The sequence below is a fragment of the Dioscorea cayenensis genome, chromosome 19 (assembly GCF_009730915.1).
Source record: "Dioscorea cayenensis subsp. rotundata cultivar TDr96_F1 chromosome 19, TDr96_F1_v2_PseudoChromosome.rev07_lg8_w22 25.fasta, whole genome shotgun sequence".
Lineage (NCBI taxonomy): Eukaryota > Viridiplantae > Streptophyta > Magnoliopsida > Dioscoreales > Dioscoreaceae > Dioscorea > Dioscorea cayenensis.
The window spans coordinates 18,817,667-18,830,464 of record NC_052489.1 but is presented as its reverse complement, the minus strand read 5'-3'; the positions used below and the strand labels follow the sequence as shown (position 1 = coordinate 18,830,464).

At 36.2% G+C, this 12,798-nt stretch overlaps 1 protein-coding gene across 3 annotated transcripts; it reads right to left on the bottom strand.

The window, feature by feature from the left end:
• Nucleotides 1-5,676: 5,676 nt before the first annotated feature.
• Nucleotides 5,677-12,461, bottom strand: LOC120249578 (proline-rich protein 36). 3 transcript variants are annotated; one of them, XM_039258131.1, is made up of 9 exons: nucleotides 12,284-12,461; nucleotides 10,850-11,202; nucleotides 10,374-10,493; nucleotides 10,162-10,228; nucleotides 9,988-10,070; nucleotides 9,073-9,150; nucleotides 8,909-8,962; nucleotides 8,011-8,145; nucleotides 5,677-7,922 (listed from the first exon to the last, which is right to left on the bottom strand). In XM_039258131.1, exons 2-9 carry the CDS (start codon nucleotides 11,150-11,152, stop codon nucleotides 6,165-6,167), a joined length of 2,598 nt encoding a protein of 865 aa, XP_039114065.1. In that variant the 5' UTR covers nucleotides 11,153-11,202; nucleotides 12,284-12,461; the 3' UTR covers nucleotides 5,677-6,164. The 3 variants fall into 3 exon arrangements, with proteins under 3 accessions (XP_039114065.1, XP_039114067.1, XP_039114066.1); XM_039258133.1 differs by having other exon boundaries at nucleotides 10,162-10,207; XM_039258132.1 differs by having other exon boundaries at nucleotides 10,850-11,193.
• Nucleotides 12,462-12,798: the final 337 nt, after the last annotated feature.

Here is a 12,798-nt window from a genome sequence, read left to right as displayed (position 1 = left end):
TGGGCTTGGGTTAGCCCATATCCAATAAATCGTTATTGTAATAGTCATGACAATGTTGTTTTTGTTGTTGTGATGTTATTGTTCTTGTTCTTATGTTTGGTGTTTAAAATTTAGTCTTATATTTTTTTTTTCTTATTAAACAACAACAACAACAACAACAACAATATTAATGATAATAATACTATTATTATTATTATTATCATCATCATCATTAGTGTTGTTGTTTATCATTATCAATAACAATTACTATGTTTTGAATGCATAATAGTTGAGATATTATAATAACTCAAGAAATGCCCATTTTAGTAATTTGTCATTGGAAAAGCATTTTTTTTTAAACCAATCCAAACAAGGCCTAAGTTGATTCAAATATGAACCGAAGTTGATCTACTTGGCTAAATCAACTCACATAAAGTTCAAGGTATTGATGATACATAAAAGTGACATATTCTTACAAAATGACACTAAATCCATTGAGGGTGGCAATAATCTGTCCGGGCCCACCGGCCCGGTTTTGTCCGACCCATAATAAACCGGGTTTAGACAGAAGTTTTGTTAATACGGGCCGGATCCAGACATAGTCTAGTTGTCGGGATTTAAATCCGGGCCAAGTCCGACCCAAGAAATTCGGACAACCGGGCCTTTGTACTTCAAAATTTTTTATATAAAGCCCAATTGCCTAGGCCCAAATCTTTTTTAGTTATTAATTAAATATTTAAATATTTAAATATTTATATAAAATATAATGAGAACATTGAATGATTGAATCATTGGTTGTGATTTAAAAATTTATGCCTTCATCGTGATAAGTGCATTTGTGTCACATGTGTGCAGTGAGCCTTTCTTGCTTTTCTTCCTTCTGTGAGCATTTTTTTTTCTTCATGATTGGAAGCTGAAGGCTGCAACAAGGCTCCATTTTCATCCTCTTGATTGTTCACGAACTCCATCTCCGGTGACGGTCATAACTTCGGTGTTTCTAGGTATGTTTCTCTACTCTTTATCCATCTATTTATTTATTTATTTGATTATCTATTTCTTTATCTCCCTCATTAATTCTTTGTCCATCTCATGAAATTAGAACACCATAGTTTGTTTCAAAAGCTCATTTATCTTTAGTTTAAATTATATATTTGCTTCACCATTCACACTCTAAATTATTATTTGTTTTAAATTATTTTGCAGAATTTGAAAGATGTCATCCAATGAAGAAATTGATGCATCTTGTAGTGTAGTTGACAATCAAGGTAATACTAAAAGGCCAAGAAAAAGTGCATCCAATGTATGGAATGACTTTGTTCCTCTTCCTCCAAATCATGCTATATATGGTGATATTTGAAAGGGCTAAATGTCAACATTGTCATGTTATAATAGTAGCTGATAGTAGCTATGGAACCAATACAATGAAACGACATATTTTGAAATGTCCTACAAGAAAAAATCATTATGTGGGCCAAATGTTGATGTCTTCATCATTTGAAAAGAGCAATGTTGAACTTAGGCATCAAAAGTTGAATCAAGAACAACACTGGAGAATATAGTGACGGCAATTCTTTTGCATGAATACCCATTTCAATTTGTAGAGCATGAAGGTACTAGAAATATGATCTCTTATCTTAACCCTGATGTTAAGCATGTGACACGCAATACAATTAAGGCTGATGTGCTAAAGTTTTATAGAAGAGAAAAAAAAAAGTTGCTTGACATTTTATAATTAGTACCAGGGAGGATTAGTCTTAAATTTGATTTATGGACATCCATTACAACTGATGGTTATATTTCTCTCACTGCTCATTTTGTTGACAAAGATTGGATGTTACAAAAGAAAATTTTAAATTTCCATTGCATGCCAACACTACACACTAGGTTTGCAATTTCTGAAATGATATCTTCCTTGTTGAATGAGTGGAATTTGGAGAAGAAATTGTTTTCCATAACTTTAGACAATGCTAGTTCCAATGATTCATTTGTTGATTTTGTTAAAAGTCAACTTTGCATAAGAAATGGATTGCTTCTTAATAGTGAGTTTTTTCATGTCCGTTGTGGTGCGCATATTTTGAATTTGATAGTTCAAGATGGGCTTAAAGAAATTGATAGTGGTATTTACAAGATTCGAGAGAGTGTGAAATTTATGAAAGGGTCACAATCTCGAAAGAAAAAGTTCCATGATTGTGCACAACAAATGGGCATCAATTGCAAAAAAGGGCTGTGTCAAGATGTTAGCACAAGATGGAATTCAACATATCTTATGCTAGAGTCGGCTTTACATTACCAATATGCATTTATTCATCTTTCATTGAGTGAGTCTAATTATCTTCATTGCCCTAATCACATCGAAAACATGGTCAAGTTTTTGAAAGTGTTCTATAATGTGACAAATATTTTTTCGGGCTCCTTGTATCCCACTTCAAACTTGTTCTTTTTTGGGATGTGGAGGATCCAATGTATATTGCAAGAAGAAGCAAGAAATCCCATTCTTTATAGAAGTTCATCATTGTCAAGAATGCAATTAAACTTTGATAAATATTGGGGAGCTTTTAGTGCTATCTTGGCTATTTCGGTGATTTTGGATCCTCGTTATAAAATTGATATTGTTGAATTTGCTTTTATGAAACTCTATGGTGATGATGAAGGCAATAGCAAGGTGAATAATATTCATGAGAAGCTTCAAAAGTTATTTGGAGAATATTGCAATATTAATTTACAAAATCAAGGTAGTTCTTCTACAATTCAAACAACTCAAGACCAAGTTATTGAAGGAGATCCAAATGATCCATTAATGGTGAGTACTTATGAGTCATAAGCAATTAAATTATTTTAATTATGTTATTTTTTTAAATACTTTTGCTTTTACATGATTAATATGTATAGGCCTATGAAGCATTTCAAAGTAAGCGCTTGGCTTCACAAGTACGAAAGTCAAAATTTGATTTGTATTTGGAAGAGCCACCATCCGATAGAAGAAAAAACTTGAATGTTTTAGAATTTTGGAGCTCTGTTCAATATCGTTATCCACGTCTTTATTAAATGGCGCGTGATATTTTGGTAATCCATATTACCACAGTTGCTTCTGAGTCTGCCTTTAGTTCAGGAGGTAGAGTGCTTGATCAATATCGAAGTTCTCTCACTTCAGACATTGTAGAAGCTTTAATATGTGGACGAGATTGGTTACATGCATCAATGGGTAAGTTTGTGAAATTTTAATATTTCAAACAACACACATAATATTTATATGAAGACTAATACAAATATTTTAATTGTTGTGTTATTACCTAGGTGGCCATGGAAAATGAAAGATTTTGATGATGGCACTGAAGGGATGTTGAAGGTCGACCTTGTTGCTCAAACTTCAAATCAAGCTTCAAATGAAATTGAGATTAATTAACTTTGAAGATTGTATTAAACTTGTGCATATGATTTTATATCATTAAGACATGGGTTCTTGGGTCTTATTTTTGGCTTGTTATATAATTTTGTATTATCAAGACATGTATTTTTATGTAATACTTATTAAAACTTGGATTATTGTATGAATTAATTTGGATTGTTGGACATTACTTTTTGCATTTGATATATATTAAATTATTTTTATATAGTTAGTATTTGAATGAACTTTAAATATATATTATAGGATTCAAATGAAATTCGGGCATTTGGACAACCCGGTTTTGAAAGAAACCGGGTCTGGACAAGTCACACTTGTTTGGATTTAAAATCGGGCCGGGTCCGGGCATCAAATTAGTTACTTATTAGAGTAGTTGTCCGGACCCGATTTTGTCCGGACCCGGATTTTTACCACCCCTAGAATCCATATTAAACACAAGTCTCATTCATTTTTCATAAATAAAAAAATTAATTAACTAATTAATTAAAAAAAAAAAAACAAGAAGTCTCATTCAATTTCACATGAAATTAAAAACATAACGAGTTTGGCATTCGACAATGTTGAATTAAGCCTGCCAATGTTAGCATTCCTACAAAAACATAAGAGAAGAATTAGCATTTACCCAATCTAAAATATAAATTATAATATAACAAACTTTTGAAAAATTCAGGTCATTCCTAAAAAGTATTTATGTGAACATTAAATCAATAGAGAAGGAAGCTTAATCATCCACTAAAACGGCATGATGGTCGTCTTTACTGCTCATTGATTCTACAAAAATGATTAACCAATATTAATATAAATAAAAATAAAATGGTGTAAAAAATATGAAAAAAAAAGTCCAAGTTTACCTAAATCAAAAGATGCAGCTTAATTTATGTTTTTCTCTAGGAAAAAAAAGGGATCAAATGCTCTTCTCAGCCAACTTGAGCACAAACAAGAGCCTCGGCCATTTTTAATATTAAAGAGCTTTGATATGGATCAAGGACATGAACCCACTACTAAAGATGGACTTTGAAGTGAATCGACTTTGTACTGATATCAGTTGAAGTGAATCATTTAGAAATTACCAATCTGATACCATAAATTTCCTCAATATACTCATTATAAATGGGTAAATTTTTCCAGTGAGTACTTTAGTTTGGCCTTATATCAGTTTGAACACTAACTTTCAATTTGTATTAAAATGAGCATCAAATTTTAATTTCATTCCTTCAGCAGAGTAATTGGGGATTTCCAGTGGATTTTTAGTGATGTGGACGCTGGAAAACTTTTGTGGATGCCCTAGGTCCTCGTCACCAGGGCTATAGTATTCTGGAGAGAGGAAAAGAAAAGGATGATGGGAGAGAAGATAACGTGTATGTCTTATGTGGACCAAAAAAAATATTGATTAAGTGGCTGAGTTAGTGAGTCGGTGACATGGACCTAGGGAATCCACGCAAGCTTTCTGACGTCCACATCACCAAAAATTCACTGGAAATCCTCAATTACGCGGCTGGACAAATGAAATTAAAATTTGATGCTCATTTTGATACAAATTGAAAGTTAGTGCTCAAACTAATATAAGACCAAACTTAGGTATTCGCTGGAAAAATTTACCCCATTATAAATAGTATAGTGTGAACCAGACAATATAATTGCCAACTTCACAAGAGATCTTGAGAAGTGTTAACAAGTTGCATGAATCATCCCAACAATTTTCAGTAGTCTCTCACCTTTGCTGTTTTTGTTTTTACTAATATTGGTGAGATGCTCTCCATTTACTTAAGAGTCTTGACTCTTCAACAATTCAAATGCCCCTTGAAACTTTAGTGCATCTCTAACATCAAGAATGTATAGTTTCACCAAATTTCTATGTTAAAGACGAACAATGCACTTGCTTTCAGGCTTGATCCTTTTCACACATTTTTTGGACCTGTGAAATGTTGCCGGAGAAACCTTGATATATTTCACTGGATTACAAATTCTAACAATTGAATCATTCATCTCTGTTAACTCATCATTGATAATCAAATTCAATATATGTGCTGCTATCTCATACGTATGAATATCGAGAAATTCGACAAAACTTCTGATCATCACCAATAAAATAAGCAAAGAGGCACATGCAAATCAAATTTTTTAATGGATATCCAAGTATGTGTTGAGAAAAGCTTTTTTGAAGAAATTTTGACTTTTTCTTCTCATCCAAGTATAACAATCAGAGCAAACATCAAACAGATTCAATAAAAAATTCAGTCCATGAGCAAACAAAGTAATACATGAGTTATAGAATTGACAATGCTACAAACTTCTACAAAGACTATTGATTCAACACAGCACTCGCATCAATTGACAACAGCCGGTTCTTCACACGAACATCAGTATGGAAACCACTTAAATCCACGTTTAAGTTTTCTCACACTAACATTGTCACAAAATAAAATTTCATGCTTGAAATCAATGTACACAAGTAAAACTTAGCACCTGTCAACCAGATTTCGACACCCACATTCACATGACTTAAAGATGAGCAATTCATTGGTTCTCATACTAACATTCATAAGGAAGAACAGACAGATAGGTACTTCTAGACGTTCTCAATGCAGAAGGCCGCCCATCTTTTTGGTCAGGAGAATTAGCAGAGATTAATGCTGACAAATTCACCTCTGTTTGATACAAAATGCATACCTTGAACTGAACACAAGACAAAAGAATTGCATATATCCAGCAAAACTCTCAGTTTAGTAAGGCTAAACTTTAGTGAGAACATTGGCTCCAAGCTTAAGCTCTACTCGCAGGATCACCTCACACCCACAGAGGCCATCAAATCCTCGTATTCTGCATCAGTCTCAGGTTTCTTTTCCTTAGTCAAATCATTTGCCAACTGCTGTGGGGCTGAAGAGACTGATGTTGGTGAGAAAGGATCATAGAACTGACTCCCGGGAGTCCTTGGAAAGGGCTTACCAAAAGCATGGCCAAGCTGGTTGTTGCCGAATTGATAATTTGGGGTTTGAAGGTTACTTGGCCTGTTCAGAGGAAGGGGCTGATTCTGCTGCGGGTGCGGGTTCAGTAAATTCAGTGGTCGAGTCAGCAATGGATTATGTAGATTGGGTGCTAGGGGTGCTGGAGAAAAGCTTGGCGGTGTCATGCGAGCAGCAGGAGCCATAGATGGGAGGCTAAGCTGAGAACTGACTGTAGGACCAAAGGTTGGTGGAACTGCTTGATTGACAGCAAATGGCCTACCAAAACCTTGGGTGCCCACTGAAGGTGCCATGTTATGCATAGATGGCCGCAGTAATGGTGCTCGAGGTCCAGCAGGTGGCAAAGCATTGGGATTCTGTGCTACAGACTGAACATTTGGCAAATGAATATTTGGAGAAGCTGAAACTTGTCCTTGGAGAGGCTGAAAAGTAAAATCAATTGAGCTAGGATGACGTTGAGGAGTTACAACTGATGGAAGGATGGAATTGGTGACCATAGGAGGTTTGCTAGAATCAGAAACAGGTCCTAAGGTTGAGGACTGCAGAGATGGCAAAGGTGGCTGAGTAGGCCTTGATGCTTGTCCAGGAACCAGCACTGGATTGAGGACAGAAGGCAGTGGTGTCTGAGATGCAAAAGATTGGGAAGGTGGTCTCATTTGAGAAGAGTTGAAGGCAGGTGCACCAATAAGTGGTGATGCATGAGGAACAGGAGCAGGTATAGATTGTGACAGCATTGTTGCTTGCGCTGTCGAAGACGTGTGTTGCAAAGGAGTGATTGAAGAGAAAGGTGGAGCAACTGAAGATCGGGAAGGAATGGTAGCTGAAGGGGGGAAATTTACTGAAGGGGGTCTACTTGCCACAACAGAAGCCATGTGGTTCACTAGGTTCACTTGGGAAGGCAGCGAAGTAATTGCTGATGGATAAACAGGTTGCTGAGGCCTTGGCATTGTAGGTAATGCAGGGGATGGTGCAGTTAATGGCATGTTAGGTGGTGGCCCTGAAGGAGTAATTGGCCTAGACTGGGAATTAACCGCCACTGATGACCATGAAGATGGTATACCGGCAGACATTGGTTGTGTTGCGGGAAAGGCAGGCTGTGGCAGTGTAGAATATGCTGGCTGGGGTGGTTGTTGGCCATGAATGGGTTGACCTTGAGGAGGAACAGGTAAGTTTGGAGGCTGCCGCATGACTTGAGCAGCTATTTGAGGCCCAGAGAGAGTAGATGGGATTCTTGGAACTGGACCTATAGGAGGACACTGAAAAGGTGTGGACAAATTGAAAGGATTGTTAGATGATGCAGGAAAACTTATGGATGTAGTCGCTATAGGGGGGGCTACAAATCCAGATGATGGATTCAGTTGAGCACTAAGCAAAGTAGGTCGAAACCAAGAACCAGGATATGACTGGAACTGAGGCGAGACCGATAGCATTCGCACCGGAGTTGGTTGTGGCATACCTTGAGCACCAATAGGCATCATCCCATAACCAGAAGTTGAGACAATATGGTTTGGTCCACTGATGTCCACAGTGTTCCCAGCAGAGGAAGAAGGATTTGTTGAAGCAGCAGCCAGACTACCCTGAAAGAGAAACAGACACTTATCAGATGAGATAAACCGTAGCTTATTCAAGAGATCTATTTTAGAGTAGCAGCCTGGGGGAACTCACAGATACAGGGGTAAGAAGCAGCTCAATCAGTGCAACTGCAGCATCAATTTTCTCATACGTGTCAGCAGAGATGCTAACATGTAGGTCCTCGAAAGAATCCTGAGCCTCTTTAATCTCTGATTGAGTAATCAAATGCTGAAGTATAGAATAAAGACAGTCAGGATATGCATGCACCAATGACAGAAATTAGAAGCATGAAAGGAAAAAACATACAAACTTTCTCTGAAAAGAATCAATAGAAGTAATACCATAGCAATGTTTACCCAAAGTTTGCAGTGCATAAAATTTTCCCAGTATAAAAAATCCCATATATCAAGCCAGCTTTCAAAATTGTACTATCATTTCAATTCTCAGTAGTGTCCACAGTAATTGAGTGCATTGAGGAAAATTTCCGACCAGACATAACAGAAACAAAATACAGATTTTCACGCCTAGTGACTGGTGAATGCCCCATATAAGATTAATAAAAATGTTCAAAGGCCACCAGACAGAAAATGTTGCATACAATAACTAGTTTGCCTTCAATTCATTAGTAGCAGCAACGTGGCTACTGCTACAGTCCAGAAAGAAAGCCACCATTAATAACAAGTCAGTTGTTTTGAAGTAGATCAGTGGCAAGATAGTAAACTAGCTGGCCACATGGCATTCCTATTAACTAGAAGGAATTCCAATCAATTATAGAACCATGGACTCACCCTTAATTGATGGAAAAATATGTAAAATTCCACAAACGGGAGAGAAGTATAACATTTTAAATAAAAGCTTCAAGGTTTGCATAGTTAACCTGATGTTTAGCTAAAATAAACTTAACACAAACCATCTCCTAAGGAAAATTCAAGACATTTAAGCCCTAAAATTGTCATTGTTTTGGGTAAAAACATATGCAAGTATACAGTACCTTCTCTCCTGTAGCAGATTTAGTTCCACAAACATGAATAGTAGCTCCAGTTTCCTGGTAAGTTACAAAACAGTACATGAAATCACAACATAATCATCCCTGCATAAAAGCTAACACAGAAATATAGAATAAAGAATTAGATGCAGACTGAAACGAAATCATACTTGCTCCAGTCTTTTCTGTGTATTGCTTTGGGGTCCCAACAATAAGCTAATAAAGTTGTATGGCAAGTATGCTTTATTCTGCACATGCAATGAGCATAGTGGTCAGTCAGATTCAACAAGATGGCATTTTCCTAAAATTAGAATAGTTAACCCAATGGAAAAATATAAAAAGACATGGAGAATAACTAAGGAAGCTAGATTTATAACATTACCAGTTATACATTGGGCAGTAAAAACGCCTGCATATATTAATCAGCTTAAAGACAGGCTCTACCCTTCAGACAATGTTTAACTTAGATGAAAAATAAAGCATTCACAACAATAGTACTTACGTTAGAAAGGGAAAATGATGCCATACCAAAATTCATGGTTCAAACTGTTTCTTTTACATTCGTCAAGAAATGACACACATCTCAAGCAACAATTATTATTATGTGCGCACATCCCTTACCACACCTTGAATCTACACAAAAGATACCCTCACCATCCCATAAACATCTCAAGCCCCTGTTTTTTATGCTCACACTATCTGTGCATTTCTTAGAGGCTATATCTTGCCCTGATCTAATAATTTATGCACTTAACTGGTTAGCCAAGCATGAATTATGCATTCACTACATGAATATAATATAATATCATAGTCTGTGATCCATCATGCAGACTCATAAATCATATCTAATCCCTCAGGGTTATAAAGATGTGTTACATGTGTATTGATGACAAGTTCACATGCATCATTTACATTTCATCAGTATCTAATATCGATTTGGCATGCATCACGCAATATAAAAGTATCACATTTGCAAGGAAACTTTCATGGAGTGTGTCGTATGTGTCAAGCATTCAGCAATATTTGCTATTTAGCAGAGAGCAGCAACCAAGTGCAACAAGGATATAAAAATTGACTTGACTTACAGGAATAGGAACTTTGGCCTCTTTTAACAATGGCTTGTAATCAGATGGAGCCTTATAACTAGGATTCAAACGTAGTAATTCACCTGGAAAAACCAGAACAAAAAAACCAAAAGAAATAATAAAAATCCTCAAAATTAGAGCAAATAACAAAAATGGATTAGATCAGCCATTTACCAATGATTTCACGTTTCTCCGATTCCAATTGCTCAAATTTCTTGGACTGCAAATCAAGTTGGGAACACTAAAATTATCAAAAAGCAAATTATCAGCATCCTAAGGCAATAACCTACTGGAACTAATTGCTAAAGCATTTGAGAGTTCTGGAGCAAATATGAACACACCATAGACAAAATCATAATTAAAAAAAAAAATTCTCATATATATACCTCATGTTTCTGTTGGCTAACAGGCTCAATTTCCGAAGCCTTGTTTGGCGAAGAATTATGATCGTCCACACCCTCCAGAGACTTGGTCTTCAATTGCTTGGTAATTTGCTCAACCCGAGTCTGCCCAAAATGAGTGCCACCACATAGGTAGTAATATCATTTAATGCCACCTGGAATTGGAAGCTTCCCATGTGAGAAATTCACAAGGAAGTTGCCAGTCTAGTGCCTAGGGATAAATGGAACTGGCCCATCACCACAGATGAAGCATGTGCAGCTTCATTTCATTAAACTGGTGTTGCAAGTGATTGACACCAATCATAATGGACAAGTGACTCAAAACATGGCCTTGTCCTCTTGTGAGCTCTTACATCAGAGCAATCACATGAATTCATAAAACTGTTATTAAATTTGTATTTGCTAATTTTACTGACAAGAATTGAAGCTTGGTTCACTAAACAGTCTTAACATTAACATACCTGATATGCTAGAGCTCTTCCTTTCCTAACAGCAGCATCTTGTGTGAGATCAGCACCCCACTTTGTTTTCCTCTGAACTTGTTTGGCAGTTTCTTCTTTACCTGTATCACCAGCATCTGCTTTGCCGCCGCTCTTATAGATGGGAACTAAAGACCCTGACAACTTATTCTTTGGTATAACAAATCCAGATTTTGCCACAAACATAGAGACCCTAGGGCTGCTTGCCGCAGCTATAGCCGATGGTCCAATGGAAAGGGCATGACTGGGCTCAGCAGAAGATGCTTGATCAATTTTTGCAGCCATCTCATCCAAAAATCATATCGCAACCCTTGGAATATAGCTAACTTGAACACCTTAAAATTAACAATATTAAAATTAGGCCTTCGGAAGCATGCAAAATAATCAAAATAATAAAAATAATAATTAGCATGAGAAAGGACGAACAGAAATATCTAAGAAGAACCATCAACCAATGTATACTAGTACATTCCGCTCAAAATATTAAATTTTTTTTAAATCTTCTAGTTACACATTCAGTGAAGATATCCTTAACCATTCAAGAGCTTATTGTTTTGGAGAAAACAATTGTAACTTGCAAGTCTGAAAGTAAAAGTTACAGCATATATTTTGTTACAATTTCACTTAATGGACCTGAAATTACTTCAAGAAATTAAGGTTCTCTATTCATGATAATAAACAGAATTAAAACCAACATCTGAAGAGGTGGTTCTTTTCATCAGAACACATCAAGACGCTCAAAAGAACCATGCTAATTTTTTTCCCTTTTTCCCCAAGCCAGACTTCTTAACTTAAATCATTCTGTCTCATCTTTTGCGTGCAACAACAGGATAGAAATAGTTATTACTTATCAAGTAATCAATACAGGAAAAAACAACCTCAGCATCAATTAGAACTCCATGAGTCATGAGCACCAAGAAACAAGCTACCATCAGTCATTAAGTGCCATTCATGAATCATGAAATTCTCATTGTCTAAGCAGAATAACAAACAACAAAACTAGCCATTAAATAGCACTAAGATATTAATTTTATAGTTTAATGACACAATTCATCCTTCCCATTCTTCACAAACAGTTTGCTTGATCTAGTTGTCCCTTTTCTGATGTCCATGGCTTCAAATCGAAAAATTATGAAAACAAAATTTCGTTAATAAAATTAACTTTCACTTCCCTTTTCACCCTATTGACTTGATTCAACCAAGCACTACTAAACCAATTTTCCTTCTTGATTTCTTCTCTTCACCTCTAATTCCTTCAATCAAAACCCTAAAATGGTGATGAATATACTAAAAACCAGTATTAAAAACAACAAGGACAAACTTTTGGTCACTGCAATTGAATCTAAACAAAGAAAAGATCAAAAACATACGTTTAGAGAACTAAACAGGGACGAATCAGAGAAACCCTAGGCTTACCCCGAAAAATTGAAACCTACGCCGATGTCCGTGGGGAGAGGGCGGAGAGGGCTTTAGGAACTGCGCTAGTGGGATGATCGGGGCTAGGGTTCCGGCGAGCTCGCCGCGTAGAGGCGCTTGCAGGCCCCAGAATGAGAACGAGGCGAGAGCAACTCACTAGGGTGAATCACGAGGTAAATCCGACGGATAAAGCATGAGAGAAGATTGGTTAGAAAAAATATATGTTATTTATTTATTTGTACATTTATTTATTTTGGTCATAAATTAAAGTGGAAATTGTTAAAAACACCCCCAAAGTCTGTAATATGCACATATTCTCCCTTTAAATTTGAATATCCATAAAAACCTTTCTCTTTGAATACAATGATTTTTTAAATCCCCCAAGCATCTAATAGTGATTGATATAGTTAATTTGGATTTTTTGGACGAAATTGTCTCTTGCGTGGGAAGTTGTGGCAAATGTGACAGGGTTTGACTATAATGCCCTTAGGTGCAATGAGTTTCTATTTAAAACA